General features: G+C 52.5%; 2 protein-coding genes across 3 annotated transcripts; one reads left to right on the top strand and one right to left on the bottom strand.

Annotated features, from left to right (window-relative positions):
* The first annotated feature begins 95 nt into the window (after positions 1-95).
* On the top strand, positions 96-4851 carry LOC138997539 (mitotic-spindle organizing protein 2B). Of its 2 annotated transcripts, XM_070399156.1 has the most exons (4): positions 96-794; positions 1060-1208; positions 2068-2247; positions 4598-4845. In XM_070399156.1, exons 1-4 carry the CDS (start codon positions 625-627, stop codon positions 4753-4755), a joined length of 657 nt encoding a protein of 218 aa, XP_070255257.1. In that variant the 5' UTR covers positions 96-624; the 3' UTR covers positions 4756-4845. The 2 variants fall into 2 exon arrangements, with proteins under 2 accessions (XP_070255257.1, XP_070255256.1); XM_070399155.1 differs by lacking the exon at positions 2068-2247 and having other exon boundaries at positions 101-794; positions 4598-4851.
* Positions 4852-5805: 954 nt separating this feature from the next.
* LOC138997568 (tubulin alpha-3 chain) lies at positions 5806-10116 on the bottom strand. Its single transcript, XM_070399221.1, has 4 exons — positions 9958-10116; positions 8948-9096; positions 8002-8682; positions 5806-6151 (listed from the first exon to the last, which is right to left on the bottom strand). Exons 1-4 carry the CDS (start codon positions 10076-10078, stop codon positions 5855-5857), a joined length of 1248 nt encoding a protein of 415 aa, XP_070255322.1. The 5' UTR covers positions 10079-10116; the 3' UTR covers positions 5806-5854.
* Between the last annotated feature and the right edge of the window lie 4185 nt (positions 10117-14301).

Genomic DNA, 14301 nt, shown 5'->3' with positions numbered 1-14301 from the left:
ACGCCCCCCTGGCCTGGCGGGAAACGCGCCGCCACCTCCGTTGGCAGCGACTCGGACCTCAAAAGGCGCATGCGCAAAGCGAAGGCTGGCGGGGTTTAGGGGTTTCACGGGTGTGAGTGCGTGCGCAGGGGAGGCCTGAGCTCACGCACTGTAAGCGAGACGAGGAGGGCGCGTGCGCGTAAGGAGACGCTGTTAAGTAGGGCCCTCGGGGCGCGCCCCCAATGGAGCATAGGGGCCAGGAGCAGTTATACACTGTGCACTGACGGCCCTTCGTCCCGCAGGCATTTATTGAGCGCCCACTGTATGTCAGGCACTGCGCTGGATGTTGCTACTTAAGCGAGAACGACACATGCAACCTAGCAGGGAAGTCCTGATCGCCAAGGAGCGGGTCTCTTTGGCCTGCCACGGTCTCCACCACGCCTAACACACCGCCCGGCACGTAAATGTGGATCGAATGAAGGAGGGAAGACGGGCTGATCCCTGCCCTCCAGTGTAGGGCTGTCCGGAGGCCAGACGGTGACGCTGCGGAGAGAGGAACAGCCGGCGGGGCCGGTAGAGGGCGCCGTGGGAGCGCCCGGCGGGGCGGGACCGAGTGGGGCGCGCACCTTCCCGCAGGCCCCGCAGATGGCGACGCCGGGCGCTGGACCCGGGCCCGGGCCGGGGCCATCCCCGGGGCTGGAGGCAGCGCTACAGAAGCTCGTGCTGCGGCGGAAGAAAGTGCTGAGTGCCGAGGAGATGGAGCTGTACGAGCTGGCGCAGGCGGCGGGCGGCGCCATGGATCCCGACGTGTTCAAGTGAGCGGGCGCGGGTGGAGGCTGCGTGCTGGTCCGACCCCCAGACAACCCGGCTCTTAGCCCCCGCCAGGCCACTGATCTGTATATTGGAGCCTCCCGTCATTGTCGCGACCCTCTGGGGGCCCAGAGTAGAGTCGGGACCTTGACAAAGGCGGCCCTCCTGGACCTAGTGCCAGTCTGGTAGCCATGCCCGCCCCGGTCTCGCCCGAGCAGACGGGCCGGGGGACCAGTAGGGCTCACTGCGCACCGCATCTGTTCTCACCAGGATCCTGGTGGACCTGCTGAAGCTGAACGTCGCGCCCCTCGCAGTCTTCCAGATGCTCAAATCCATGTGTGCCGGGCAGAGGCTGGCGAGCGAGTCCCAGGATCCTGCTGCAGTGTCCCTGCCTACATCGAGCGTGCCTGAGACCCGAGGTCAGCTGGGGTGCTCTCTGCCCCCGTGACCCAGGCAGCGGGGTGGCAGGGGCCAGGAGGTGGGCAGTGCCAGGCACAGCGGGCTAAACCCTCAGTGGTCTGGCCTTTCTGTAGGTCTTCTCCCATGGCCCACTGGACCCATCCGAGGGCTCTCCCATTTGGTGCAGTCCCCAGCTTTGGCTTCAATGCTAGCCTTGAGAGAGCAGGTCTGGATCAGATGGAGGCAGAATGGGTGCCCTAACGTGGCCCAAGCAGGCTAGGCCTCACCTGACCCAGCCTCTTCTCACCTCATACCTCATGCCTCCATACCACAAATACAGAGACAAGACTCCTTTGGTTCCTGTTCTCATGGTGTGTACACTCTCCAGGGAAGTGCTCGGGGAGTGGGCAAGCAGAGAGGCTTTCCTACAACCCCCTCCCCTGAACCCACCTCACCCAGCTCCAGATCCTGCCCAGGAGTCAGTGTGGCAGTCCTGGCTGCCCTGGGCACTCAGGGTGCAGAGGCTCGAGTGGCAGAGCACTGGGCTCAGGCTTGAGGGGCCTCCTCACGCTCAAGGATTAGGAACAGGTGCTGGTGATGAGAATGTCAAGGCAGAGCTCCTGTGTCACTTCTGCCCCTGATGACTGCCAGAAACCCTCTGTCATGCAGCAGAACCTCCTGGGCTGGCTCCTTGGCCATAACACTCAGGCATTTACAGGCATCCTGAGAAGCAGCTGACACTGGAGTGGAGGGCAGGCTGGCCCCTTTGGGTGGGAGTGCCAGGGCCCTAGGCACTCAGCCCCCTTTCCTGAGAGGCGCTGGGCTTCCTCACTGACCCATGCTCCATCTGCTCTCTTTGTGTCTCTCTCTGACCTGCAGAGGCCTCCTTTCTCTTTGCCAAGAACTGTAGCCCCCCTGCAAGGGCCTCCTTTTCCTCAGCCCTGCGGCCTGCGGCCTCTCCGGTTCTGCACCACAGCCCAGCTGCCACGCACTCGCCTCTCTCTCCAGGGCCCCCCGGTTCTCTCCGGTTCTCTTGCTGCCTGTTCTCTCCTTTTGCAGGTTGCATTTATTGGTTCATCTCTGGGGGTTGTTGTGCTCTCTTGTTTCCATGGAAACTGCTGTGGCCCAAGAAAGCCAGAACAGCTTCTAGCTGCAAGGGCAGGGTCCTGCTGGCCATCTCTGCCATGCAGCTTAGAAACTGGAGACACAATTTCATAGTTTATTAAGAGACAACCTGCGGCACCCCTAACCCTCCAGAGACTAACTCTGCTGGGTGAGACTTGTGCTCTACAGAGGTGCCCCTGCCCCAGAGGAGAAGAGGCTGAGGGGCAGGGAAGATGCTACAGAAGACCTAATTCTGCTTGGCCTGGCCTGGGAGGTGCTATGGCGTCCGAGCTGGGCACTAGCATGTTGGGAGACGCTGTGGGGTGGCAGGGCTCATAGGAATACTTGCACGCTGACCAGAATATTGGCATTTGTACCAAAGAAAATGTGGATGACAGTTCTCTTTGTATGTTTTTTGTGAGTCCCTGGCCTTGTCAGATTTAAAGGCAGGCTGAGTTGACTCAGCTTCACCCCACAACATGCTCCTGTCTGCTCCCCCTTGGCCCTGGGTAACCTGTTATTACGTCTCTGTTGAATCAAATGCACACGAGCACTTGAGTGTGAAGACCAGCGAGGCGAGGCAGAGGAAACCTGACTGTCCAAGTTCCTTAAGAAGGGCTGTCATAGCCCTGAAGGAATCCTGGGAAGAACTTAGTTGTCAGTCTTGGAGAGCATGGAAAGCGAGTCTGATGTTCTATAGAAGCCAGGATCTGCAGTTTCAAAGGCAGGTGCCTCTAAAAACAGAAATGATTTAACAGGCCCCTAAGAAACTTTGTTACATCTTTTCTCCAACAATTCATAATTTCCCTAAGGCAGGCTATTTGACCCTGAACCCTGAAGGAGAGTAGGGGTCAAGCAGGTGACAGGAATGCTGGTCAAGGCCCACAGGGCAGACCTTGGCTGAAGCTGGCCCAGAAGAGGGACTGAGCTGGTGAGTGCGCCTGGTCCACCAGTACATTTTGTCCCCTGGAGGGTCCTCTTAGTCTTGCTGATGCTGTCAACATTCGGAGCTCAGGGAAGTCAAGCATTTACCTAATAGACAAACAGGTAAATTGACTGTACCTTCACTACATTAACCAGCCAATCAGGAGAGTATGTAAATTAACCCAACAAAGATGGTGGTTAATTTGCATACGTAGGCTCCAAGTGGGAGCAAAGCCTGACGGCCCTGGGGCCAGCTCCGGCCAGAGCGAAGGCCTGGGTCCCAGGTGCCAGAGGCAAACCGGTGCCAGCAGCCAAGGGAAGGGAAGGCCTATAGCACAAATCTCTTCATGCAACAGGCCTCTAGTTTAAAATAAAACTCTAGTCCAGGTGTGGTTACAGGTATGCCTGTCGTCTACACACACACACACACACACACACACGAGAGAGAGCAAGAGAGAGAGAGAGAAGAGAATAAAGTAAGCAAATTACAAATCAAGGAACAGACCAGTGTCTCTATCCGAGTGTGACTACCTACTGGTCAGGGCAAGTCTTGAGCAGTCAAGCCTCTGCAGGACCCAACCTGAGTGAACCTGAGAGCAAGAAGCTTGACCACTGGATGTTTGCAGGATACTGAGGGAGGGAGGAAAACAGGAGAAAGAGCTTCCAAGATCCAAGTTCAAAAGCCTGACTTCATCTGTTGATGACGCCTGTGCTTCCAGTGTTGTCTGATGGGCTGAAACATGGATAATCCAGAGAAGAGGAGAGTGCCTTGGGGGGACAATGAGGGAGCAGCTCTACTGATAGTGAGCCCTCCTGTGCTGCTGGCAGTGGCAGCTCACCACAAAAGCTTCCTAGGGCAGGAGTCAAGAAGCTGAGCTCCCTGCCCCTAAACTGACCATCGACACTCCCACCCCACCCCTTCATTCTAGGACACCCTCCAGGGCCTCCTGCACTCCGCCAAGGACTCCTCTTGGATGTGCCATCTGTAGGCAGTCTTGGAGCTTCAGAACCCTGGGCTGAGACAGGGTCCCCGGCTGAAAGTACTGTGCTAGAAACATACTAGATGTAAATGTTGCTCAAGAAACACAGAGATGGCCCTTGCTGGTATGGCTCATGGATAGAGCATTGGCCTGCGGACTAAAGGGTCCCAGGTTCGATTCCGGCCAAGGGCACACGCCCAGGTTGCAGGCTCGGTCCCCAGTAGAGGGTGTGAAGGAGGCAGCCGATCAATGATTCTCTTTGATCATTGATGTTTCTATCTGTCTCTCCCTCTCTGAAATCAATAAATTTAAAAAAATTTAAAAAATAAAGAAACACAGAGATGCACTGTGATTGTGGAGTTTGTCCTGGTTCCTAATGATTGTCTTCTGTGTCTGCTCAGGGAGAAACAAAAGCAGCACTGCTCTTGGTGGAGGCCCCACTCTGGCAGAACGAAGCTGCCGGGAAGGATCCAGCCAGAGGATGCCCCGACAGCCCAGTGCTACCAGGCTGCCCAAGGGGGCAGGGCCTGGGAAGAGCCCCACTCGGAGCAGTACCTGAACCAAGCAGACCACCTGCTATGGGCTCCACCAGCCTCCTAGCAGAGGTTATGCATGAATCCCCCAAGTTGATAATAAACCTTTTTTTTAAAATTCATGGTCTATTCAAGATGTTTTCTATCACATTTTCAATATATTAAAGCACAAATATTTAGAATTAGTTCTGTTGCTCATCCTGGTTGTGCTACAGCTGAACTAACCAAGTGACTTCACCCTCATGGACCTCATTTCAACATGTTTTGCTTGAAACCATTCTTGGGGTGCTCAGGTGCAACGGGAGCAGGGGTTTAAAGTACAGAGGGGGGAACACTGTCAGGTTACCACAGACAGGACAGGAATGAATTTTTAGAGCTAACCTTCTGTGGGTCATGCATGCCATTGAAGAATTCAATAAAACCTCTTACCCCCAAAATGCCCTGGCCTTACACATGTGACCCAGAGTTTTAGGGATTCTGTGGACACCCTCCCCCCCTTCCATGGGCTTCAGATTTTAAAACTCCAGTTCTGGCCGGCTGGTGTTGCTCAGTGGTTGAGCATCGACCTATGAACCAGAAGATCCTAGTTCAATTCCCAGTTAGGGCACATGCCCGGGTTGTGGGCTTCGTCCCCAATGGGGGGCATGCAGAAGGCAAGCCGATCAATGATTCTCTCTCATTACTGATGTTTCTATCTCTCCCTCTCCCTGCCTCTCTGAAACCAGTAAAAATGTATTTAAAACTCCAGTTCCAAGCTTTTGTACTTTAGTCCCCATGTCCCATCAGTGGACAGGCCTGAAAAATGGCAAATTTAATGGAAAAATCTAACTCAATTTTCCTAGACTTGAGTAAATGTTAACGCTTCGAAATCTTGGATTGGAAATATTGACTGTTTCCCCAAAGTTATATCATGTAAGCAGTAGCTCCTTACAGGTGTGGGTAGTGCTGCACCCACGCCAAAGCACAGCACCGTGTAGCCCAGACCAGGCCGGGCAGGCTAACCACTCCTGTGGACAGACAGGTTTGACACAGAAACTTTAATAACCAACAACTTGAAACCAGTAGAGCTGAGGGGTGACAAGAGAGAACAGAAGAGAGGTAGACCCGCCAGCCGCACGCTCCCATTCAGTATTCTTCCCCTTCTTCAGCCTCAGCTTCCACGGAATCCACGCCCACCTCTTCATAATCTTTCTCCAGAGCTGCCAGGTCCTCCCGGGCCTCGGAGAACTCCCCTTCCTCCATGCCCTCCCCCACATACCAGTGCACAAAGGCTCGCTTTGCATACATGAGATCGAACTTATGGTCCAGGCGGGCCCAGGCCTCGGCGATGGCGGTGGTGTTGCTCAGCATGCACACAGCCCGCTGCACCTTGGCCAGGTCTCCTCCAGGGACGACGGTGGGGGGCTGGTAGTTGATGCCCACCTGCCAGAGAAGGGGAATAAAGCGCTGTGTGAAGCTTCCGTCAAACCCAGAAATGGTGGCTACTTTCCCAGAAACGGAAGGCAGGTAGGCACCCTCTGGCGACCTGACAGAAGGCTTAGTTCAATCTGCAGTCTCAGCCCTTCTTTGTGCCAGGCAAGGTGATGGCTTCCAGACAAGGAAAGACAAGTGTCCAGAGCCGCTTCGCTGGCTCGGTCCCAGCTGCCTGAGGGGCTGCCCAGCAACTATGCCATGTGATAGGCACCCTGGTGATTCAACTGTCTTCCTTCTGAGGAAGGACACCGTCCTGGATTCTTCATAGGTTACTTTCTCCATAGGCTTCAAGAGGAGAACTGATCTCCATGGGGGAAGCCTTTCTCACCTAGTACACAACCGTGATGGTACTGCAAGGGAAGATCATAGTCCTGCTTTCCACCAAATAATCTGTGTGTGTATAGCAGAGTGACAGGTACACTGCCAGAGGACCTAGAACCACTGCTTGGACTACAACAGCAGGTGGTCTGTGTGTGTGCTAAGTAGGAGGGAGGGGTAACATTCCAGGGCTCGGACCAAGGCGAGGCATTCCAGGCTTCAGGGGAGAGAGGGCCAGAGGTGTTGGCAGCAGAAGACAAACAGGGTCAGCTAGAGTAAGGGTCAGCAAACTTTGTCTATAAAGGGTGAGACAGTATGTATTTTATGCTGGGTGGGCCATGCACTGTCACAGCCACTCAATCATGTCTTTGTAGCACAAAAGCAGCCACAACAATAGGCCACTGAATGAGTGTGGCTGTGTTCAGGTTAAACTTTACATAGTCAGGCACTTGTCCACCAACCACGCTGATCCCTGAACTAGAGGAAGAGAACCCAGTGTAGGAAGTCCTAGTTAAGAACACAGCACAGGCTCTGGCTGGGTGGCTCAGTTGGTTGGAACGTCATCCCATACACCAAAAGGTGGTGGGTTCGATTCCCAGTCAGGGCACATATCCGGGTTGCAGGTTCGAACCCTGGTTGGAGAATGTGGGGGAGGCAACCAATCTCACATCGGTGTTTCTCACATCGATGTTTCTCTCACTCTAAAATCCTCCCCCCGACCTTCCGCAAAAGAAGAACCCAGCACAGCAGGCCCTCTAGAAGCAGCTGAGGGTCTGAGCCAGAGGAGGCAGCATGAGAAACAAGGGAAACACAGATCCTGGAGGGAAAGAGCAGACAGGGTTCAGTAATCAAGGACAGAACAAAGCTGAAACACGACAGCAAGGTTTTGTCTCTGTAGCAAATGAAAGGCTGGTACAAACTGGGGGCTTGAGGCAAACTCAGGCCAGAATTTCTAGGCTTACTGAGAAATAAAAGCATGTTGCCTTTTTTTTTCCCAACAAAGATATTCATAATCATTTTTCACTAAATCAAACACTTCATAGGACATTTAAATTGGGTTTAATTTCTACATACCTATGGAATCAAGTGGGATTTAATGACACCAATAGTAATACCCCAATTTCAAATTTTAACATGAATTACCAAAATGCCCAGAGACTTCTTATTATAAGAAAATAAAATCTTATTTCTCAGGCTAATAAACATTCCCCAAACTAATTCCACCACCTGAACAGGGGAACAGAGATCCTTCGGAAATTTCAGGTTCTATTAAAAAATATTCTTGCACCACAGATAAACAGTGTGATGACTCAGGAGGGAAGTTCAAAAGACACCACTGGATAAATGATCACTCTGGTACACTAGCTGATGACCAAGAGCCCAGCTGCCATGGAACGGGGTATTCTCCACAAGGGCAGCCTCCCATCGCAGGGTCTGCTGCATGCTAAAAGGTAAACCCACTCGTTACCACCCAGTCCTACCTTAAATCCCGTTGGGCACCAATCCACAAACTGGATGGTGCGCTTGGTCTTGATGGTGGCAATGGCCGCGTTGACATCTTTCGGGACCACGTCCCCCCGGTACAACATGCAGCAGGCCATGTACTTGCCATGGCGAGGGTCACACTTGACCATCTGGTTGGCAGGCTCAAAGCAGGCGTTGGTGATCTCAGCCACGGACAGCTGCTCATGGTAGGCCTTCTCAGCTGAGATGACTGGGGCGTAGGTGGCCAGGGGGAAGTGGATGCGGGGGTACGGGACCAGGTTGGTCTGGAATTCCGTCAAGTCCACGTTCAGGGCCCCATCAAAGCGCAGGGAGGCCGTGATGGAGGACACGATCTGCCCAATCAGACGATTGAGGTTGGTGTACGTGGGCCGCTCAATGTCCAGGTTGCGCCGACATATGTCATAGATGGCTTCGTTGTCCACCATGAAGGCACAGTCGGAATGCTCCAGGGTCGTGTGGGTGGTCAGGATGGAGTTGTAGGGCTCCACCACGGCCGTGGACACCTGGGGGGCTGGGTAAATGGCAAACTCTAGCTTGGACTTCTTGCCGTAGTCAACCGAGAGCCGTTCCATAAGCAGAGATGCAAACCCAGAGCCGGTGCCGCCCCCGAAGCTGTGGAAGATGAGGAAGCCCTGCAGCCCCGTGCACAGATCCGCCTGAGAGAAAGCAGAGACCGTGAGCAATGCCTTTCGAAGCCACACCGCCAACCTCCCACAAGCCTAGGTCACTTCTCTGACTCCACAAGGTTAAATGGATCCCAGTCACCCCAGGTCACATGCATTCCACGGAAGGGGAGGCAAAGCAGACACAGATGTATGGATGGAGGCACTGCAGCCACACCAGGAAGGAGGACCACGGGTTCATGATTCTGCCTTGGGTTTTGCCAAAACGACCCTGGAAGGCTTCCCAGCACCTTCTTACCAACTTGCGGATCCGGTCCAGGACCAGGTCAACAATCTCCTTGCCGATGGTGTAATGGCCTCTGGCGTAATTATTGGCTGCGTCTTCCTTCCCGGTGATCAGTTGCTCAGGGTGGAAGAGCTGCCTGTAAGTCCCTGTGCGCACTTCATCTACAAAGAGGACACATGTGCCATGGCCTTTAAGGATGATTGTTAACTCACCAGCATGGACAGATGTGGGGACCGTTCAATTCTACCAAACACGTGCTGTTCCTGGTAGGTCAACAGCATCAGTGTATCACAGGGAGGCCCTACGTAATACACAGAGCACATCTGCAATCCATGGCTCTAGGGAGGTAAACTCAACTCACAGCACAAATACCAGCTTGACCGGTTCCCAAAGAAGAGAACAGAGCGCTCACCCCTGCACACAAGACTACATGTGCATATTTCTTTCACACCAAATGGTATAATTTTAAAAATGTTTCATACTGGACAGTCACTAGGTCAGTGTGCTTTTTGCCAGGCAGTCCTATCAGGGCACCTGTGTGGCCTGGTCTCAGACTTTAGGGTGACATCTGTCATCTCTGGGTGACCACTGACAGGTCTGCCTTTGCAGCTCTCCTCAGGCTTCTCATCTGGAGGGACCCAATGAATGTTCTCTACTTACCTTTCTATGCCTGAGACGCAGGTTAAGACTCTTGTGCACCAGCTGAGAGAGTGCACAGCATTAAGGAAGAATGAGTGCCGAGTGCCCTGCAGGCAGGATCTACAGCTGCCTGGGCTGAGGCAGTCACAAACGAATGAATCTGTTATAAGCCCAGCTTACTCCTGGCAAAGCCTTTTCTGTGTTAGGTTTTTCTAAATCAGGAGCCCAAGCCCCACATTTCAAGCACTAACCTTTCAGTTTCTCGCCTAACATGGTCACGGCTTACCTGTGTGTCCATCCATCCTTTCTGCAGAGGAATTCCAAGGAGAACCCTTGGGGATTAACTAGGCGCTCTCAGCCGCCCTGCTTGCCCGAGTACCTACCAACCACGGTGGGCTCCAGGTCCACAAACACTGCTCTGGGCACATGCTTGCCAGCCCCAGTCTCGCTGAAGAACGTGTTGAACGAGTCGTCCCCACCGCCAATGGTTTTGTCACTCGGCATTTGCCCGTCAGGCTGAATGCCATGTTCCAGGCAGTATAATTCCCAGCAGGCATTGCCGATCTGGACACCGGCCTGTCCCACGTGGATAGAAATGCACTCGCGCTGGGAAACAGAACATACATGTGAGACCCCTGCCCCGTCATCTTCACGGCCATTGTCACTATATGGCATGCAAATAAAACCTGATCCATAAATTAGGAGTCATATATCCCTTAATGACAGGAATGCATTCTGAGGAATGCACCATTAGGCAATGTCTCGTCATTGTTTGATCATCATAGCGTGCACTTACACAAACCTAGACGGTAGAGCCTGCTACACACCTAATTATATGGCACAGCCTACTGCTCCTAGGCTACAAACCTGTACAGCATGTTACTGTATTGAATACTGTAGGTAATTATAACACAATGCTAAGTATTTGTGTATCTAAATACAAAAAAGTACAGTAAAATACAGTATAAAATATAAGAAATGGTACACCTGTATAGGACACTTGTTCTGAATGAAGCTTGCAGTCCTGGAAGTGAGTGAGTGGTGAGTGAATGTGAAGGCCTAGGACATCACTATACCCTACTGCAGACTTTATGAACACTGTCCCACCAGACACCCTCCTCCTTCCTTCCAACAGGGTCAGAGACAGAACATCGAAGCTGTCCATGATGATGCCCCATGTACAGGGATGTGGATCAAATGGAAACATCAAGGAGAAACTGGCCGGGTAAGGCAATGAACACCATAATAGGGACTGTCAGGAGGAAGTAAAAGGTGGCTGGAGGATGAGTAGGAATAAGAAATCAATATTGAGACATAAAGGAACACAGGGGATTGTCATGGCAATGTGGCTTTAGCTATGGCATGTTGGAGCAGTGGTCAGATTAAGGAGCTTTCTGGTATTCATGAAAAGAGACGGTATTTCATATGGAGAGGGTGTGAAACGGAGCACTCAGTTTAATTTTGTAAATTTGTTGCTGGTTCCGTTGACCCTATTTGGCACAAAATGCTCCCTCTGGCATTGAATTGGTGCAAGAAATAAAACTTACTAGTATCTATGCTTTACCACATTATTGTCTGAAACTATGTCCAAACTATAGGGACAGGCTGGCACCACACTACCACAGAAAGTTTTTACCGTAAACCCTCAATTCTGTGGACCTCAATTTAAAGGAACGTCGGGAATAACGGACAAAATTTCAGGTCCGTTTGTCATGTGAAAATTAACACATTGTTCATTTTAAAATGCTTTTAACCAAGATTTGCTTATAACTCAATCAACAGGGGTTTTTGTTATGAATTCACTGACATTTTTAACAAATTTTAGCGAATAGGCCATATGCAGCAATTTCGCCGACATAAATATCACATATCTAACAATAGGGTGGTGAAGGGGGGGGAGGGCTAGAAGGGGTCAATGTAATACTTTCAACAATAAAGATTAAAAAGTTATTACGTATCTACAACTACAGTCTACATATTTAAACCCAAGAGTCGCCGCTGGTAAGCGTGATCACACCATGTCTCCCGAAGTAATTGGTTCCATGGCCCCCAGGCATGACTTACTACAGCAGGTTTGTTTGTTTTTAAAAAATATATTTTATTGATTTTTTACAGAGAGGAAGGGAAAGGGATAGAGAGTTAGAAACATTGATGGGAGAGAAACATCGATCAGCTGCCTCCTGCACACCCCCTATTGGGGATGGTACATGCCCTTAACCAGAATCGAACCCGGGACCTTTCAGTCCACAGGCCGACACTCTCCAGCCGTGGGCAAACTATGGCCCGCAGGCCGGATCCGGCCCGTTTGAAATGAATAAAACTAAAAAAAAAAAAAAAAAAAAAAGACCGTACCCTTTTATGTAATGATGTTTACTTTGAATTTATTTATTTTTTTAAAATATATTTTATTGATTTTTTACAGAGAGGAAGGAAGAGAGATAGAGAGCCAGAAACATCGATGAGAGAGAAACATCGATCAGCCGCCTCCTGCACATCCCCCACTGGGGATGTGCCCACAACCCAGGCACACGCCCCTGACCGGAATCGAACCCGGGACCCTTGAGTCCGCAGGCCGACGCTCTATCCACTGAGCCAAACCGGCTTCGGCTACTTTGAATTTATATTAGTTCACACAAACACTCCATCCATGCTTTTGTTCCGGCCCTCCGGTCCAGTTTAAGAACCCATTGTGGCCCTCGAGTCAAAAAATTTGCCCATCCCTGCATCCAGTGAGCCAAATCCGGGGTGGGGGGGTGGGGGGGGTAGGGTGTCGAACGACCCTTTCACAGGGGTCGCCTAAGCCTATCGGAAAACACGTATATAATTACATATTGTTTTTGTGATTAATCACTATGCTTTATATTTTATTTTTTTAAATATATTTTATTGATTTTTTACAGAGAGGAAGGGAGAGATATAGAGTCAGAAACATCGATGAGAAACATCGACCAGCTGCCTCCCGCACATCTGCCACCAGGGATGTGCCCGCAACCAAGGTACATGCCCTTGAGCGGAATCGAACCTGGGACCCCCCAGTCCGCAGGCCGACGCTCCATCCACTGATCCAAACCGGTTTTGGCAATCACTATGCTTTAATTATGTTCAATTTGTAACAATGAAATTGGGGGTCACCACAACATGAGGAACTGTATTAAAGGGTCGCGGCATTAGGAAGGTTGAGAACCACTGGGTCAGGGCAACTCCAGCAGTTTTAAAGAGCGCCCCACGACCTCCCACTTGCTGGGGGCGGGGGGAGGCGGGTGTGACTGTACCTGGAGCGTGTCCGGCGCCCGACCTTGACCAACATGCTCCGGACACCACTACCCTGGGTAGCGGCCCGGTCCCAGCGGGGTCAGGACTGCCACCCTCCTGCCCTGCTGCCACCCAAGCCACCCCCACCTCCCCCCCTCCCCCCCACCACACGGCCCGTCGTACCATGGCGCTCACTGCCTGGCCTCAGCCGTGCTCCCACCTCCACTCGGTCCACTCCGTCCAACGCCACGCGCCCAACTGCCCGCCCTCCACGCTGCGCCGACTCCTGATTGGCATGCCATCCGCACAATTGCCATTGGCTCTGACTGCCCTGGGGGCTGGGCCTTAGACGGGGACTCCAATGGCGATTGGCTATTTTCTTGAGACCGAAACTCTTTTTTGATTGGTCGTCACTTTGGGCGGGAAGTGGTGACTCCACGCGGCCAGGAGGCGGCAGCGGGCGGAGGAGGAGCCCCTGCTTTGGGTGGAGGCCCCTCCACGGCGGCGGCTCACTCCTCCTGAGCTCTGTGTGTTTATGGGTAAAACGTAGCCTTTCCACAGGGTGTCAGAAGTCATGAGGGCTGCCGACTGTGACAGGCCTTTGCAGACATAAACTAGAGCCAATCCCTGCAAGGGCTATCCAGTTAGCATCCTGTTACTGGTGCTGATGTTAGCACCCGAGGCTGGTAAAATGTATCTTTATTTTTTATTGACTGATTTTAGTGAGCGAGAAATGTCCATGTGTTGTTCCACTTTTTTATGCATTCGTTGATAAGTGTATGTGCCCTGACTGGGAATCGAACCTGCGACCCTGACTCATCAGGACCATGGTCTCACCAACTGAGCGACCTGGCCAGGGCATGAGTTTTAAAGTCCAGAGGGTGTCAGGGGACCAGCCTGTGTGATGGGACTCCTGCAAGATGTGGACCAGGGATAAACTCCGGAAGGAAGGGGCTGGGAAGCTCGAGGGAGGAGGGAGGGGTTAAGTCCACCTTCCAGGAGCATTGGGATATCTGGGCGGGGTCTTGGGGAAAGTATCTCCAGTTTCCCAAGCAGCAAAGGGGGATGGATGGGGTGCGCGGGGCAGGCGGGGGAACAAGGAGGTCGGAGGGCAGGGAGGTTCGGCTGGGCACGTAGACTGCGGTGTAAAGGGTGACCCTGGAGGTTCTGGGTGGGGCTGATGTGATTGCACCCAGATTGAGAAGATTGGCTGGGCAGGGGGGTGGGGGGGATATGGCAGCAGGAGGAGAATGGGGGAGGGAACCCCACAGGTGGTCATTGCAGGAGGCCCAGGGATTACCCACACATTCACACACAGAATGTCCAAGGTTCCTGGAAGGGGGACTGAAGCCCTCCGATCACCTCTGGCTCCAAGTTCCCTGCCTGCCTGCTGCTGGTCCATGGATGAGTCTGTGTTTACCCCACAGAGAAAAGAGCCCCTTCTCTTGGCTCGTCTAAGCACAACCTGAATGAGC

Source organism: Myotis yumanensis, unplaced genomic scaffold, assembly GCF_028538775.1.
Source record: "Myotis yumanensis isolate MYYU_CA2020_CCGP unplaced genomic scaffold, mMyoYum1.0.hap1 SCAF_19, whole genome shotgun sequence".
NCBI lineage: Eukaryota > Metazoa > Chordata > Mammalia > Chiroptera > Vespertilionidae > Myotis > Myotis yumanensis.
The sequence above is the reverse complement of the archived record's forward strand: the minus strand, read 5'-3'. Positions and strand labels throughout refer to the sequence as shown.